The following is a 19,208-nucleotide window of genomic DNA, read 5'->3' on the forward strand; positions in this document are numbered from 1 at the left end:
CAACAGAGGGGAACAGATGGTCCCAGACCGAGAAGGTACATACTGGATTACCTTTCTAAGTGGTGGGACAGCAAGAAGGCTGTCCTGGAGACAGAGTCCTCAAAAAGGAACTGGCAGCCTCAGGGTGCAGCAGGGACAGCAGGCGCCCCTAAAGGAAACTCTGCTGGGGTCTCATTTGCAATATTAGTGCTTCTGTGATTCTACTGTAGGAGTAATTGTAAGGCTTGATCCCTAAAGGAAACTCTGATGGGGTCTCATTTGCAATATTAGTACTTCCCTGTTTCTATGAGCAATTCTAGGACTTGTCCGGAAATGACCCCGGGATAGGGTTTAAAGCTGCTCTCAGACTCACTGAGCTTCGAGTCAGGTAATCAGTCTATGGAAAAGAGCTCAACTGAAGTGTCTAGTGTTTAGTTATTTAATAATTTTTCTGTTTGTAAATATCTTGGTCTGCTCTGTATTAATGTGTGGTATTATATCCATCCATCCATTATCCAACCCGCTATATCCTAACTACAGGGTCACAGAGGTCTTCTGGAGTCAATCCCAGCCAACACAGAGCGCAAGGCAGGGAACAAATTTCGGGCAGGGCACCAGCCCATCGCAGTGGTACTATATCATCCTCTTAGTATAAATACTGTATATACATTACATAATACAGAAGATGTGACAATTTAATTCCCAGAACGGCAGTGCAATGTTGTGCATGTGTGTAAAAATCACGTTTTTTTTTTTTTGATCAAAAGAGGATAGACTATCGCAAATTCATTGAACAAGGACAGATAGTCAACCAACAATGCTATTAAGAAGTGCTCAAATGATTACAGGATTCACTTTGAAGGAAAAGACCTGGGGCCTCCTGTAGAAAAATAACCTTACTTGGACTCCATACTAAACTTTGCTTCTTACGCTAAAAAGGCAAAAACAGAAAACGCACAAAAAAAAAGAGAACTGGATTTATAAAATCGTACATTGAGCAGGTCCAACACCAAGTTTGTTTATAAATCTCAAATTAACTTAAAAGAACAGGTGCACGCACACACTTTCAGCTAACCATGGTCATACATGTGCAATTTTGAGACAATTTCATGGCTTATTAACTAGTAATTCTAAGAGTGATGGATGCATTCAATGTGGAGGTGAGATGACATCAGGGATCGGCTCTGAGCCCTTTCTTATTTGCAATGGTGATGGACAGGTTGACAGACGAGATTAGACAGGAGTCCCTGTGGACTATGATGTTTGCTGATGACATTGTGATCTGTAGGGAGCAGGTTGAGGAGACCCTGGAGAGGTGGAGATATGCTCTAGAGAGGAGAAGAATGAAGGTCAGTAGGAACAAGACAGAATACATGTGTGTAAATGAGAGGGAGGTCAGTGGAATGGTGAGGATGCAGGGAGTAGAGTTGGCGAAGGTGGATGAGTTTAAATACTTTGGATCAACAGTACAGAGTAATGGAGATTGTGGAAGAGAAGTGAAAAAGAGAGTGCAGGCAGGGTGGAATGGGTGGAGAAGAGTGTCAGGAGTGATTTGTGACAGACGGGTATCACCAAGAGTGAAAGGGAAGGTCTACAGGATGGTAGTGAGACCAGCTATGTTATATGGGTTGGAGACGGTGGCACTGATCAGAAAGCAGAAGACAGAGCTGGAGGTGGCAGAGTTAAAGATGCTAAGATTTGCACTGGGTGTGATGAGGATGGACAGGATTAGAAATGAGGACATTAGAGGGTCAGCTCAAGTAGGATGGTTGGGAGACAAAGTCAGAGAGGCGAGATTGTGTTGGTTTGGACATGTGCAGAGGAGAGATGCTGAGTATATTGGGAGAAGGATGTTAAACATAGAGCTGCCAGGGAAGAGGAAAAGAGGAAGGCCTAAGAGAAGGTTTAAGGATGTGGTGAGAGAGGACATGCAGGTGATGGGTGCAACAGAACAAGATGCAGAGGACAGGAAGATATGGAAGAAGATGATCTGCTGTAGTAACTCCTAACTGGTAATTGCACCCCTGGTCTCGAGTCAGCGCTGTCACGAAATGCCTCTCTATTCTTTTCAGCCTCAGATTCACGGCACGAAGAGCTCAGACATCATTGCTGTTTCTGCCTTCTTGGATCCGCTCCTTACACTGAGGCCACCATAAACAGAACCTCGTACTTGGAAAACTCACATCTGAAGAAGATGTTACTATGCAGTTCTGCCTATCTGTTTGGACTTTGTAGATTTTTAGGGTTTCACCATCCACTGCCTTAACTCGTTATCGTGGTTCTTGCCTTTTATCTCACACCATGCATAGCTTAAAAAGCACCCTTTTGGAATATTCATGACATAATCACCATATGAATTTGGCCATTTTCCTGACTGACGTCTTTACTTCCAAATGATAGGAGAACAGAGAAAACGAGACTTCAGTGAATGTGAACCTGAAGTATTACTGACATTTAGCAAAGTTAAAGGGGGTCCCACGCCTCCCCCAACGGATGCACTATGCTACTAAAATAATCTCAAATCAGGGGTATTTTTTCCTTGATTGTTAAGGCTAGAGTTAATATAAATATGTTAATCAGTGTATTAGGTGCCTGGTGACACAGTGATAGCACTGCTGTTTCATAGTAAGGGGTCTTGGGGTCATATCCCGGGTGCTTCCTGCATGGAGTTTGTATGTGGGATAGCAAAGGTTTGCCTTTCACAGTCCAAAGATATGCAGGTTAGATGAACTGGCGAAGCTAAGTCATCCCCTGATGTGTATGTGTGTGTGTGTGTGTTTATCCTGCGATGGGCTAGCACCCTGTCCAGGGACTGTTCCTTCCTGCACCCATGGCTTGCTTGCTTGTTGGTAGGACAGGCTCAAGCTGCCATCTTGGGTTTACAGGATGAATGGATCAATGAATACTATAATCAGTCCTGCCCAAAGCAACTCTAACGTGCACGTCACCAATCCTTAAAACAGACAGGGAAACACTCTGTACAATTTCAATTACAGGTTAGTTAACAGTTTCAGATTTAGCTTGAATGTCTTGTCGACAGTATTTTTCTCTTTTGCATGCACAAAAGACACTCCTGTCGGCAAAGAGATCCTCGGTAGTCAGCAAGGAGCGACTGAAATGGTAGCACGTGTGGCTGCGGCTTATGCCTGCCTGTACAAACAGCAGTGTGGCTGTCTGAGGAAATCTCCATCACATGTCACACTCACCCCTGTGACAAAATCTTTAAAAACAAAAATGTGACATCTGTCTCTTTGACGAAGCAAACAAATCACAGAAAATGTTCTACCTTTCAAATCAGTTAACTAAGTTGCACCCGAATGTTAACGCTATGCGTACATTTTTCTAACTTCTTCAAATAAGAAAGTGCTTATTTTGACACATTTAAAATTCATAGACAAACAAACAAACATAAAAACACAAGGTTTTCTGTCATATAAATGTTGTTAATGGTATGTGTGTCCTTTCTCGTGATGATGGCTATCTAGAAGTCCATTCTCTTGGAGTTGTCTGCTGATTTGAAGCATAAATGGCAGAGACCATCACACATAAATCATGCCACCCCTGTTCCATTACAAGTTTAGAAAATGGATGGATAGACATCAGGAAGTAACTGACGATTCACTGAAATCAGTAAATGAGATTTTATTTTCACTTCATTGTTTTGTCGCCAGAAGTTACTGACATGCCAGCACCAAAAACGTCTGCAATAGGACTCACAGCTGGTCGATATTTTCCATGCCAAATTCAGCATCATATAAATCCCAGCGTATTTTATACAAGAGGCCCCTGACCTGCGGCCTGACAAGTGGATCATCTATCATAACAATGCCCCAAGCCACTATATGCTCAGTGTTCACAACTGCTTGGCTAAGAAATAAATCACCAAATTGAATCATCTGCCCTATTAATCTGACTTAGACCCTTGTGATTTTTGGCTCTTCCCAAAAATAAAAACTGCCATGGAATGACAAAGATTTCCAGACATTTCTTACATCCAGCAAAACATAAAAAAGCAACTCAAAGGTATTCAAAAAACAGAATTTCCAGTAATGGCAACATCATCCAACTAAACGTACGGCCGTGGAATGAGATTACTTTGTTAGTGCACAGATATGCTCACGTTATACAGGTTCATTTTGGGAATTTAATTGTCACATCTTGTAAGTTTACATATATATTTATATTTTGGTTTATTTGCAAACTGGGTCAAATAATTATACAGGTCAACAGAGACTAAACTATCAAGACTACGTAGTGTATGCTAATAAAAGTGCCTCGATTCTGCTGGTGAGCTCCAGTAATGAGTCGGTCATATTCTTTCAGGACAGAGAAAGCTGCATAAAAATTGTAACTTCAGAAACCAACATTTTTGTACAGTAGTTTAAAACTATATATCTTTTGTTTACAGCAACTTTACACTTTATACTAGCATTAATATTCAACATCTTAAGTCAGCTTAGGCTGATAAGTTAAGTATTTCCCAATTATTATTGCATCAACTATAATTGACTTTGGGCATACATAAAAAGACAAATTCACCACTAAAAAATAGCAGAAATATTTTAACTACAGTATTAAATGAATATAGTAAAAATGGGTAGGTTGTCTGTACTTACCACAAGATTCCCAATGACCATAACCATCATGAAAACAACAAGGCACATGCTCTGACCGGCAACCTCCATACAATCCCACATGGTCTCAATCCATTCCCCACAAAGCACCCGGAACACAATTAGGAAAGAATGGAAAAAATCAAACATGTGCCAGCGGGGGAGTTCACAATCCTCCGAAATTTTGCACACGCAGTCTCTGTAGCTTTTTCCAAACAGCTGCATTCCAACCACGGCAAAAATAAACACAATGATGGCCAGCACCAGGGTCAGGTTGCCAAGAGCGCCTACAGAGTTGCCTATAATCTTGATCAGCATGTTCAGCGTTGGCCACGACTTTGCTAGTTTGAAAACTCTCAGCTGGAAGGCAAGACAGGATTGGTTAAATTCATAAATGGCCACTTTAAGTTACAGTTTTATTTGAGCAGAAAAGACAGGTCATAAAAAAGCCATCATCAGCCGTTTTTAGAACTAGTGACATTTAAACAATGAAAGTAATTGTCGCCCTGTTCATACATATTTGGAAACCACTCTTTCCCACTTTTTTCTAGCATTAATGTGTGTAAGGCAGTAACTAACTTGGTAACTAATTTATGTTAGGTAGAATGCCTAGAGGGGGCTGGGTGGTCTCGTGGCCTTGGAACCCCTGCAGATTTTATTTTTTTCTCCAGTCGTGTTTTTTTTTTTTTTTTCTGTCCTCCCTTGCTATCGGACCTTACTTTTATTCTATTTTAGTGTTCCCCGATTCTATTTTCTTATTTATTTTGTCTCTTTTCTCTTTCGTCATTATGTAAAGCATTTTGAGCTACATCATCTGTATGAAAATGTGCTATAGAAATAAATGATGTTGCTGTAATCATGATCCATTACAGGGCACAGAAATGCACACTCCAAAATACACACATTCTTCTAAGATACGAGTAAATCTAGAAGTCATACACATTCAAAACCAACATGGTGATGAGGTGGGCAGGCAAACTTGTAGCTGGGCTACATAATAATAGTATGTTCTATGTTTGTGCTGAATGCATTTTGTTTTCATCGTCCCGTTTACTGTCCGTTATATGTGCGTCAGTAAATGTTGTCCCCGTAAGTGCAGAGAGGAAGGATGATGTAGAGAGACCGCAGCCCCGAGACGGAAATCACCTGTTGGATCCACCGGTTACATCCAGGACATTTTGTATTTAAATGAGGCGTGAAGGCTAGAGGAGAGGTGAATAGAGACAAATCGAGGAGTGAAAAGATGACTATTTAACCATCCGTTTATCAACTCATCACTGCCGATCATTAATTTAGTCTACTGCTTGCTTTTTTCTACATCACGACAGCCAGAGCAGAGTAACCCATGGGTTCTGATTCATCCCAGCCATTACCAGAACTTTTCACAGTGAGGTCGTTTTGTTGTCGGGAAGGAGCACAATAACACTACAGTCAGTATCAATACTGCCGGACTTTATTTTGGACTCATTTTTAACCACATTTTTAATTGCTGTGTTTATTTAATTCATGTTTGTATTTGTGTTACATGTTTTGGTCTATTGTTTAGGGGCAAGGGAGAGTCAATGTAAATACTGTATGTGTATATTCATGCTCTTTTATAGTAATTAGGCACTGGTGTTTTTGGGATAGCGGTGTTTTGCGCGCACATATTATATATATATATATATATATATATATATATATATATATATATATTATTGAATATTTGTTTGTCTTTTCAATTTACAATATATCCGTGTTTGATTTTACATATCTGTTTACTGTTTTCTGATTATTTCGTCGTGTTTGGAAATATAAGACAACTTGTAAGGAGTACGGCTTGTTATTAGAGCAAGAAACCTCAGGTAATCCAAGGAATAAGTCCTGGTAGTGTAGTGGCCAGTCTGGGTAAGGGGTCAGCTGTTACAAACTGCCCCCATGCAGTAAGCAGGCCATTCATAAAACCCAGACTCCTGAAGTGGTGAAGAAGCAGGTCTAACCAGTATTGCATTATGCAGTCCATGGCACACAAAAATATGGACATCTATACAAGTTAATGCCTGCAAATTTGTAGGCTAAAATTATGATATTCTGTTCAACAACTGCTAAGGTAAAGTCCGACACCAAGAGTATATTAATGAAATAAGGCTTACCAATCAGGATTTTTACATAACCTTAGAATGTCTGCAAGTTCAGTTAACCCAGATGTCCTGGGGGCAAACCTTTTCCTAAAGTCTTGCATGCAAACAAGAAGACAGCCTTAGACTGTCCATCCTAGGACATTGGGATTGTTAGCTCAACACTCAAGGCGGGAGGATATGACACTTTATTATTAAGCTGAGGTGTTTTATTGATAACAGTTAACATAAACTCAAGTACATAGCCAGGCAATCTCCATTGACCAACATTGTCTGTAGAATGCATCATACTGAAGAGCTCAGTGACTTTTGATGTGCCACAGTCAAAGGATTCATCCTTTGTCACAAGTTAAAACGTGAAGTTTCTGCTCTGCTAGATCTATCCCAATCACCTGTAAGTTCTATTATTGTAAAATGGAAACGTCGATAAGAAACAGCAGCTCAGCCACAAAATGATAGACCACAGAAACTCACAAGAATTCCAAACTGCCTCTTCTTAGCAACATCAGCACAAGACCTGTGTGTCGGGAGCTTCATGAAATGGGTTTATATGGCCAAGAAGCTAAACACAAGCCTAAGAGGCAGTGTGACGAGGTGGTCAAGGCTTTGGACTTCAAACCCTAAGGTTGTGAGTTTGAATCCTACCACTGACACTGTGTGACCCTGACTAAGTCACTTCACCCGCCTGAGCTCCAATTAAAAAAAAACAAGAATAAACATAACCCATTGTATCTGAAACATTGCAAGTCGCTTTGGATAAAAGCGTCACCCAAATAAATAAATGTAAATGTAAGATCAATATGCACAATGCCAAGCATTGGACGGAGTGGTGTAAAGCGCACCACCATTGAACTCTGGAGCAGTACAAACATGTTCCCTGGAGTGATAAATCACAATCAACTATCTGGCAATATGATGGACGAATCTGGGTTTGGTGACTGGGCTGTACAGTACTTAATGTAGAGCTTGGTGGTGCAGAGATAATGGTCTTGGGCTATCTTTAACATTTCAGGTTAGGTCCCTTGGTTCCAGTGAAGGGTACAGTTAAAGCTACAGTATGAAAGGACATTTTAGACAATTGCGTAATTCCAAGCTTGTGGCAGCAGTTTGTTGAGGGCTTTTTTCTGTTCCAGCATGACCGTGTCCCTGTGCACAAAATCACATCCATAAAGACATGGAGGAACTCGAGTGACCTGCACAGAGCCCTGACCTCAACACCTCTTGGATGAATGTGAGCACCAGTTGTGTGCCAGGTCTTCTTGTCTAACATCGGTGTCTAATATTACAAATGCTCATTTGGCTGAATGGGCACAAACTCCCACAGATGCACGGCAAAAATCAGAAGAGTAGAGGCTGTTATACTTACAAAAGGGGGGGACAGCTTCATATTAATGTCCGTGGTTTTGGAAAGGGATGTCCAACAAGCTCATATAGGTCTGATGGTTAGGTGTCCACAAACGTTTGGCCATATTGTGTGTGTGTGTGTATTATACATTTATTTATATAGAAATTTTTATCATTATTATTAATTGTTGCCCGGGCTGCTTCCTGAGGAATACACCAGGATATTACGTCTTCCAACATGATAGCATTAGTGCTGGTGATGAAGAAAAATGTGACTTTGTCATTCCATATGACAATCAAGCTAGAAGACTGATAGGACTTCTCTTAGATTGCTCATCTGCTAATAGGACGTGCTTATCCTGTGAAGAAATGCTGCCCACGCTGTATAAATAATGGGAGGGAGGAAGAGCCACTGTTTGCTACCAGCACAAAACCAGACATGCGTTCTGTCAGAAGCACTTGATCACCATTTTATAAACAGCAACCAAAGAATCAGAGGCTCAGAAACTCTTTTTATGCCTGCAGACATTAAACATGAAAATTTGGATGTGAGCATTAGTAGGCTTTGTGCCCTAGGAACCAAACTATTCTATAACGTTTCAGTAATTATTTACCGCTCTGATGTTGATCTTTCTTATCATAAACTAGGTCATTACGATACCAATTTACAAGAACAATTCATAATTAATTGCAGAATTACAGTATTTGAGGGTTCCTCTAGAGTGCCTCTTTCTCTCGCACGATTTGGCTCAAAAACTAATCAGCACATCATTGTCTCATAGCAGACCGAAGTTTTGAGTTTGCTATTTTTCTCTCCAACCATTTTTAGCTCTAGACTACCTTCAAGAAACTGTAACACACACACACCCATCATTGAGATATCAATGATTTTGGTATCACGGGAACCTAAAATGACGAGATCCGTTGAAAATTGGAGATTGAAATTTTTGACAAATCTAAAGCTTTCACTCCTCCCTCATAGATGATAGGTTATGATGGGGAAGGGCACAGAGCAACAGGTCCTGAAGCTTTTAAAGCTTTATACATTAATGTATTATCTTATACATTATGTAATATATTATCTCCGTATATATATTTTTGTGTTTTTAGACTCCACTTAATTTGGGCAGGTTACTGTTTGCTCAGCTTTTTCCAAGTCATGCACATTATGTGGACTGGCAACTCTAAACTGGCCAGGTATGAGCGACTGTTGGTGTGTGCTTTGCCACAGGCTGGTGCCCTGCCCGGGTCTTCTTTCTGCCTTGTACCCAATGCTGCCAGGATAGGTTCTGGTAACCCAAGATCATCAATTGGACTGAGTGAGGGCAAGCAATGGGTGGATGTTATATATTTTATAGCATAAATGCAAATGAATTACTTCTTCTGTGCATAATATTTACCTCAAGTATTTCTTTTTTCAAATACATTATTGAATGTATTATTACTGTAATTCCGCAATATATTATTAAAGCAGCTGTGTAATAATTAGATTAGATAAAATTCATTAATCCCAAGGGGAAATTTAGATGTACACAGTGGCAGAAACTTTAAAACAAACAAGAATAACGACTCACGGGATAGATAATACAGCCAATCAATCAGTAAGTAAGTAAATAAATAAATGTATATTGTGTAGATATTTCAAAATAAGCTTAAAGAACATCAGGAGTGAATTGTTTGAAAGCAGTGGGCAGAAAAGACCTCCAGAAGTAGTAGAATGAGCCTGTGGCTAAAAGTGCCCCCCAATAGAGAGCCTCCTGGAGGGGATTTTTCATGATGGCATCCAATTTTGCCATCATTATCTTTTCCACAACAGCTTCCAGTGTGCCCAGAGTTTGCCCTGTGATGGCGCAGGCTTTTCTGTGTGAATTAGACGCTGTATAGTGCCCGACCCGGCACAGACTCAGACAGAGGTGCGTGTAAAAAACACAAAGACTTATTTTTCTTCGTCTGTGGGCAATGCCTTCCCCGTACCCAAAAGCACTTAAATCACACTTCATTCTCGAAACACCACTCCTCCCTGGCAACCTCGTCTTCTTCTTCCTGATTCTGGCTCCCGAGTGGTGGTTGCTGGCCCTTTTTATAGCCCACCTGGAACTGCCCCAGGTGCTTGATCACCTGTTTCTGATTGCACTTCCGGGCGGGGCTGAAGACTCGTTCAGGCCGGCTCGGGGACCCATGCAGCAGATCCCAACAAGGCTGGGAAGAACTTCATCTCACATGGAGCCCTGCGGGAAACTGAGGCACCATCGTCAGCCAGGGAGGCTGCCACCAAGCATCCCGGCGGAGGTACTGAGACACCCATGGTAGCTCCCCCAGAAAATATGTAGAAGGAGCTTCCTGGCTGGGCATGGGACCTGGCCGCCTGCCACACCTGATAAGTCTGTTCAGGCATTGGGATTCATGTTGATTTCCCAGGAGACTGCAGTGTAGCACACCACACTGGCTACTATGGACTGGTAGAACATTTCCAGCAGCTTGCTGCACACATCAAAAGTCCGGAGTCTCCTTAGGACATGAATGACCTTCCAGTGGCAAAGGAGATATAGGCAGCTGGCAAGACCGGAGTTTGTGGTCAGAGTACATGAATGATTTATTGGCCTTATAGCATGGACATGCAAGAAAACTAATTTTTTTCATGATAAAGCACTAAGGTCAAAGCTGTTTAATGGGGTGTTGTATTTAAGGGTTCACTTAACATAATGAAGTGAAACTGAATGGGCTGCTCAGGCCTATAATAACATTTAATTTTCACCTAATTTGCATTGTCTGACCCAGTAAGTACAATCAGTTTGATTTATACTTCTGTGTTCAGTCCAAGCTGTACCCCATGTAGCCTACAGCGTAGCTTTGGTTAGCCTAACACGCATCTCCTCAAAAATGTGACCACACGTCATGGTGACATGGACCCCTATGACTCTGACTTACCAGTCTGGTAACTACGTACTTCCTGAAAAACATTTCTAGTCGTCTTCTACTATTCTGCAGTAAACATAAAGCAGATCGAGGAAAAGACTCGTCGAAGAAGTTAACAGATATGGACATTTACAGTATATGATACCTCATCACAACACTACAAAGATGATCAGATGAGGACTAATTTGTGGCTGGTATCGGCTTGGAAGTCAGAAAATGTATGAAAAAGTGTAAAAACGCGAGGGACAAGTATGTTCGTTTATGAAAGAAAAAGTTGGGGACAAAACCTGGCAGCATTTTATGTTTCACTCTCCTGGCTCTCATCATGTATGAAGCATGGAAAGACAGAGTGGAACACCACCAACTAGCGTTTAAGTGTGTGCCTGTAGTATAACAGGTTTGCAGCCTGAAGTATAACTGCCTGCTGTGTAAATTTCTTAACCAATGGTAATTATACACCAAGGTGCCTTTCTGAATGCTCAGATGGAGAGTCACAATAAGATAACCAGTTAAGTAAGACGTTAATTTAAACTGGCAGGAATAATAAATGGGTTATACTGAAAAGCAGCAGACACAAGATGTCAAGGACCAATAACAAGAAACCTCATTTCACAGAAAAGCAGAAATCAATGAAATATACATTGTGCCGGTTACCACCCCAATGATACTGCTAGAAAGGTCTCTAAAATGAATGATGTGTTTCGACAAGATAATTAAATGCACTGCAAATGTAGAGAAGCAAAAACAAATATTTACCAATCTGAAAGATCTCAGTACGGAGAGTCCTTCAACGTTTGCCAGACCCAGCTCCATTAAGCTCAGACTCACGATGATGCCATCAAAAATATTCCAACCTTCTTGAAAATAGTAATAAGGGTTCATAGCAATAATTTTGAACACCATTTCTGCAGTAAATATCCCAGTAAACACCTAAAAATCCAGTAAAAATGTATTTAGTCAACATTTAGTTATTTAGTCAGAAGACAGACAGAACAATAAGAAATACATTTATTTATAATTATACAGAGTTGGTGGAGCTTCATTGACAATCAACTTCCTGATACAGCGTGAAGCTTCCATACCATCTTAAGCAGAATATGCTTAAATTAATTGCCTGGAAATGTGCCTAAGTGCCTATGTTGGATTAATCATAATAAATGGCACATTTCCGTAATCCATTCATAAAACGATTTTTAGTACTCTGTTTTCCCCAGAGCCTATGTTGGGATCAACGAATGCAAGCAAATTGTAAAAAATGGACAGGAAGCCATTTATTTGTGGGGTAATTTCTGCCGTTACTTCCAACATATGTAAAGTACATTGTGCTTGTCAGATGACCACAGATACATTTTAGTAAAAAGGACTAATAGACAAAAGCACATACCAGGTTCCCCACTGAAAGCACATGGTTGAATTCATCTGTCATTGGATAATGTTCCATGGCCATGAATAACGTGTTTAAAACAATGCAGATGGTAATAGCGAGATCTACAAAAGGATCCATAACAATCAGGTTTACAATCTCTTTTACTTGAAGCCAGCAGGGGCAGCAGTCCCAGATAAGGTATGTGTTGGCAAACTTGTACCAGCACGGTGGACATTTTTGTCGTGACTCTTCAAGTTCTGGGAAAAAAAAGGAAAGAGAGGTTACGTTATAAACTGAATTACTGTACTTATTTAAACCTACTTATATTTAGTTTTCCATATTTGAAACTGAACATTTTCATTCAGCTCCAAAACATTTGCAGCATGAATAAATGGCTCTCTCTCAGCTACTACAAATCACAAACACCTCCATGTCAGTTACATGTGCTGTTAAGGAACAAATCCCGAGAGAAAGCAAATTCTAGTCAATTATGATGTTGGAAAAAGATTTACGACCATCTAATTTCCAACTGGGATCTGACATTTAAATAAAGGAGAGCTTCATATTCCACTACCTGCTTTCACACCTGACTCTTTTTCACCTGTCTGTAGGTGCTATCCCTATGGAGGTGCCAATGAGTTCCTGCACGATGCAGGTCCTGGGCCACTTGAGGTCCCTGACCACTTTTGTGTGTTGCAAACCACCATAAAAGAGGAACAGTAACCTTTATGCAAAATATATGACGTGCAAAGAAGAGTGATGCTGTGTGAAGTGAGGTGTGCTCGGGCATTCGATAAAACCTCTCCACCCCACATACTACTTCAATGCAGTGCATGGCCTGGCGCACCAGGGAGGAGGCTATAATGAGTGATGTGGTGTTCGGGATTTCACAGGGGACCCCTGCACCTTATTGCTTTGAAGTCATCGTGACTTCACGGGGAAAATTATTGTTTTGATGGAGTACATGACGTGGCGCACCGGGGAAGCGGCTATAAAGAGTGATGCTGTGCAAAGTATGGCACGTTTCGGAGTTCATACGGGACCCCTGCACTGTACTGCTTCAAAATGATCACAACTTCATGGAGAAGATTATTGCTTTGATGCAGTGCATCTTCACCGACAGCTCTCCAAAGTCCAAACTACAAACACATTTGTAAGATGGCAGCAGTGCTTGTAGTCCAAAGGGTGCCCAAAACCAAAACTGGTAAGGATTGCAAGACTTGGTAAGTAGGATTAGTTATTTATTTATTCCTTGTTTAATCTCATTTTGGGTTTGAAACATTTAAATACTGTTCATTCTTTTTATTTAATGGATTCCACTCATATTTGTAAAAACTGACACAAGCTGACAAGCTCCAGTCCAAATGAAATGCAGGCACATATACTCACTCTGTCATGCTGAAGATAAAAATGCACTCAAAATGTGAAAATCAAAACACTCCATATCAACCAGTGCTCCATATTTCAATCAAGTACGACTTGTGGGCTGTTAAACAGGTACGCTAATTGCACCAATCTTTTTTTCTACAGAGTGTTTTTATAAATTCAGTTGCCATATCTAAATAAAGTCATTTCAGTTCTGCATGCTTAAAGGGGTGAAAGTCCCCACTATGAATGCTACCTCGGTGGGTAGGGAGATGGAAGTTTTAAGGTTAACAGACTGATATAGCAAATGCAAAATGGGCATCTTGGGGCAACTAAGGGTGGTACTCGACTTTCTGCACCTATGGTGGCATTGCCATACTTTTACCTGCCTCTCTGTGACTGTCAGAAATTTGCCCCATTAAGGTCAATGCCACCAGAAGCAGTCATCCTTCATCCTTTATGAAGAAAATAATGATTAATTTTGCAAGCTGATGATGACTTCACGTATTAAGGAAAACACCAAATACTAAATATATTACCTTCCATTGTATTTGTCAATATGCTTGCAACACTTAAAGCTCGCTGTCTTGCTGTGGGATCCTCAAGGTAGTCCATGGACATATTATGAGAGCCAGATCTTCTCTTCTTTATGTCAGTTTCTGTTGTGGTTGTTCCCTAAAAATGAAATATTCATTTAACACAAGCCATTCTTCCACAATGTTTCCCGACTAGAACAAAAGATTTGGCCTAAACGCTAAAATTTTCATTTTCAATTGTTATTTTGTGTAAATGATTGTGATCATTGTCTCGATTTTTGAGTAGGTACGGTATTTGTGTGTCAGCTAAGCTCAGTTTTCCGAGTCCTGGTTTGAATATTAGGGCTATGATTTTTCATTAAACTGTACTTTTACTTTTTTTGGAATCTGCTTCATCGTTCCAATCAATTCCAAGAAACGTTTACAACCGAAATCTTTGAAAAAACTGATGTTAACATTTTGGCCTGGGCTGAGTGAAATTTATTTGAGGGGTTAGTATTTCAATTTGAACACATTTATTATAGAAATAAGAAGATCATCTACTTCAATAGCATGAAAATATGGGGTTAGCTCCATGTTAGTAGGCGGGACTGGCCTGTTCTGCTGTATTCAGTATGTCGTCCTGGATAATTCCCATAAAGCTGGTGATATCGGACCACATCCTTTCACTGACTTAGCCGTCTCCTTCTGTGCTATTGCATAACATTTTTTTTGATGTTCAAGTTTTTATAATTTTTGACACTCTACTTGAGTTCTTTAGCTTTTAGGATTTGATCTGTTCCTGTGGGTTTTTCAACCATACCTTCGATGAAATGACTCAAGCTAGGGTTCACGGCCAGGGACGTTTTTCAATTAAAGAGACTCAGAAAGGTGAAACAGGCACTTCTCTGAATGGTGATACGTATATTTCTGGGTTTAATCAAGGGGCAGTAAACCTGGTGGATGCAGAAGATACCAAAATATGAGTGAAAACTCATAAGGGTCAGTAGGGCTTCTCATGCCCAGCAGGTAGTGTCCCATTTTGAAAGGTAATCTAGAATAGTGAAGGGTCCCTCTCCCTTTAATCGAGAGAGTGGACAAGGGGGCATTGGTTTCAAGAGTTACCAGAGGCAACAGAGCCCTGGAAGACCCAAGATTTTACAGATGCTTCTATAACCTGGAGCCAGCTCTCGTTGAAGGTTAAAAGCCACATCCTATTGGTATGTAATTGAATCTGTGGTTAGGAGTTGAGTTAGATGAAGATCTCCACTGACATGGGAGTTTAGACAGAGAAAGAATAGGATTGAGAGGGAGATGGTAATTTTTGTGAAAATGGTGTTTTGGATGAGGAGAAGATAGGAAGCTCTTCCCACTGGGGTAGACAGGAACGAATATGTTGTGTAGCCGAAGCCTGGGGAAGAAAGAGACTGACTTGATTTGACGCTGATATTAATGCTTATTGGTCTTATTTATCACCCCCTCTTTGCTTTATTTTAAGGATTAAACCATTTCTCAACTCTTCTGAGTTCTGAATTGCAGGACTCTACAGGAGCTTCTCTATTACTGTATTTAGGTGTTAACAATGGCATTTGTGATGCTTAGATCTTTGTTACAGAAGTTAGGACTAGACTACTTGGTGTCTCCATCACTAGCCTCTATCTGAAGATTATATACCATGGGAGTTCAGATTGCAGGACTTCTCTCTTCTAGAGATGCTGGTCATTTCAATAAGGATTGCACCGCAGGGCCCTCCAGGAGGTGCTCCGTTACAGTAGTTTGGTGTTAACAGAGGTGTCTGTGATGCTTAGCTCTTTATTAATGCAGATGGGACTACAGAATTGGTTTTGCAATGAAACTCTTTGTATATAGATTCAAACATGTACACAAATTAAAGGCAAATGGAACTACAGATGGAACTATAGACTGTCCACTGTCTCCATCACGAGCATCTATCTGAAGAGGATATTTCACGGGAGTTCAGACCACAGGACCTTTCATTTTTAGGGATGTTGGCCATTTCAATTAGAATTGCATTGAAGGGTGCTTGAATAGCCCTCCCGGAAGCACTCTGTTACAGTATTTAAGTGTTAACAGTGGTGTCTGTGATACTTAGCTCCTTGTTAGACAAGATGGAAGTCCAGACTGCCCCGTGTCTATACCACTAGCATCTATTTGAAGAAGAATTACAAAGGGAGTTCCTACCACAGAACTTATCTCATTTGTAGTCATTTCAATTAAGATTGTGTTACACAGCCCTCTAGGAGGCGCTCCATTACTATATTTAAGTGTTAATTTAAGTGGTGTCTGTGATGTTCAGCTCTTTGTTACAGCAGATGGGACTACAGACTGCTCAGTGTCTCCATCACTAGCATCTATCTTAAGGTGATATACCAAGGGAGTTCAGACCACGGGAATTATCTTTTCTCAGGAGATGCTAGTGAGGCTAGTGGTCACTTCAATTAGAATTGTGTTGCCGAGCCCTCCAGGAGGCGCTCTGTTACACTAATTCAGTGTTAACAGTGGTGTCTGTGATGTTCAACTCTTTGTTACAGCAGATGGGAGTACAGACTACTCTGTGTCTCCATCACTAGCATCTATCTGAAAATTATATACCATGGGAGGTTAGAATGCTGGATTTCTCTTTTCTAGAGATGATGATCATTTCAATAATTATTGCCCCCCAATAGGTTCTTTTATAGCGGCAACAATTACCTGCCATTATAGTGCTTGCAAATCAGTGGAAATGGCAGCAGTGAAACTCACAATGTTTTGCAAGAGAGCACAATATACCTTATCAAATGTGGGCAATGAATTAACAGCACACGGACTACCTATCAGAAAGGCCAAAATAAAATGATTGTGCATTAAGAATATGCAACGTTAGTCTCTGAAATCTTGTGTGAGGTGACCAAATTGGAGATATCTGTGGCTCATCTGTACATCTAGTATCTGTACACATGATGCATTTGTGTGGAAAACAGCTGAATGCATTCTTTCCACTATTGGACTATTCTGCAAAGTGCACACAAAGTAGGCTCAGATAATCTTCTAGATCATTTTAGGATGGACAGCTGATGGAGTTGTTTATCGCAGAGCTGTCCTGACTGCTACTCTGGTGAAATCGGCTGAAACAGGAAGAGATCAGGAGACTACATCTAAAACCCGTGTAGCTGGAATTAAAAGCGAGACATCTGAACAGTCAAACATGACAGACAATTCATTACCTAATTATTTCTCTCTGCTCCAGTGGCACAGAGCCACTCATTCATCAACCTGCTATACACAAAATTCTTCAAAGACATTGTGTGCCTGCAGTCCTTACTTCAAACTAACAAAGACAACACAACCAGCTCCATTTCCTGTCCATCACCTCACAGAAAATACAAAATGTGTTTGTTCTAATAAAGGCACTAACATTCTTAACTGTCCTCTGCAAATAATCTTAGCAAGAACTGAAAGGATGTTATAGAGGTGTGAAGTTTATAACTGAGACCAGAGACTTCATGTGAACACCACTATTCATCATACTTGCTGGACAGATTTAGTAAATAGTATTGTTTATCTGGAATGAACCTTGCTTATATCATTCCACTTTTCTGTCTCCAGCACTGATGATTTTTTTTGTGCATATTGGAAAGAAAAGTAATAAGTCAACATACAGTATCGTGAGACAGTGAGACCATAACCAAAAAGGAATGGAGTATAGCCTGAAGCACCGCTCTGGTCTCTTATCATCTGCTAGCTGATTTCTTTATACCTGAGAGGACTGGTCATGTTTGCTTATGGTTTACAAAGCCTTAAATAATCTCACTCCATCCTATATTTCGGAATGCCTTTCACCTTACACTCCAATTTGTATCCTTAGATCTTCAAATGAGTGTCTGCTTATAATTCCAAGAGCAAAACTTAAAAAAAGTGGTGAGGCGGCCTTCTGCTGTTATGCACCTAAAATCTGGAATTGTTTACTGATAGAAATTCGCCAGGCTAATACAGTGGAGCACTTTACAAAACTGCTAAAAACTCATTACTTTAACATGGCTTTAACGTGTAACCTTGATATTCTCTATATGCATTTAATTATTTTTTTCGTGGCTCCGAAATCCATACTAACCCCTAATTTCTCTGCTGATCTTTTTCCGGTTTTCTGTGGTGGCCATCTGCGCCACCACCACCCAATCAAAGCACCGTGCAGTCCCTACATTGATGGATTGAAGGCCAGAGGTCCACATGACCATCGTCATCTAATTCTTCCACTTGGAGCCTGAAAACCATGAGGACTGATTGAGATCATTTATATTAGGTAGAATGCCCAGTGGGGGCTGGGTGGTCTCGCGGCCTGGAACCCCTGCAGATTTTGATTTTTTTTTTTTCTCCAGTCGTCTGAGGAGTTTTTTTTTATTATTTTTCTGTCCTCCCTGGCCATAGGACCTTACTTTATTCTTTGTTACTTATTATTGCCTAATTTTATTTTTATATTTTTTCTTTTTTTTTTCCTTTCTTCATCCTGTAAAGCACTTTGAGCATCATTTGTATGAAAACGTGGTATAGAAATAAATGTTGTTGTTGTCGTTTCCATTTGCTCAAGCTGTCCAATGAATAATTTGATTACATCTCTCATCACCTCTACATTTAATAGGGTGCCAGAGACCAGACAAGGTCATATGGCTCCAATTAAACAGAGTTTTGGGTCAAATGTGACTAGTCACATCAATGGCCATCCTCCATTCAGTCTCATTCTGGTAAAAGGCTTAGGTCAGTCAAGACCAGAATTCAAAATAGTATGCATCAGTGGGTTGTGAGAGGTGTGAACTTAAAATTTGGAACAGAAGAGTATTCTAAACTACATTTAAGTGTGCTTGCGTTGTGTTGTTTGTTTTGGGCTATTGGACCAATAATAATGATTACGGTGTTCCTGAAGTTTTTATAGCAATGAAGTATTTACATTAGATTTTTCTGCTAGCCCATTTGTAAAGCAGATGTATCCATACACAAT

The 19,208-nt window shown here is 40.4% G+C and overlaps 1 protein-coding gene across 1 annotated transcript in view; it reads right to left on the minus strand.

Moving 5' to 3' along the window:
- LOC114655412 (sodium channel protein type 2 subunit alpha-like) overlaps nucleotides 1–19,208 on the minus strand; it is a 278,058-nt gene that overhangs the window by 98,297 nt on the left and 160,553 nt on the right. The window contains exons 13-16 of the mRNA XM_051930912.1: nucleotides 14,240–14,375; nucleotides 12,354–12,592; nucleotides 11,726–11,899; nucleotides 4,596–4,952 (exon numbers count right to left, since the gene is read on the minus strand). Coding sequence (XP_051786872.1) covers nucleotides 4,596–4,952; nucleotides 11,726–11,899; nucleotides 12,354–12,592; nucleotides 14,240–14,375 — 906 coding nt within the window. The remainder of the gene's footprint in view (nucleotides 1–4,595; nucleotides 4,953–11,725; nucleotides 11,900–12,353; nucleotides 12,593–14,239; nucleotides 14,376–19,208) is intronic.

This window comes from Erpetoichthys calabaricus, chromosome 8 (assembly GCF_900747795.2).
Source record: "Erpetoichthys calabaricus chromosome 8, fErpCal1.3, whole genome shotgun sequence".
Taxonomy (NCBI): domain Eukaryota; kingdom Metazoa; phylum Chordata; class Cladistia; order Polypteriformes; family Polypteridae; genus Erpetoichthys; species Erpetoichthys calabaricus.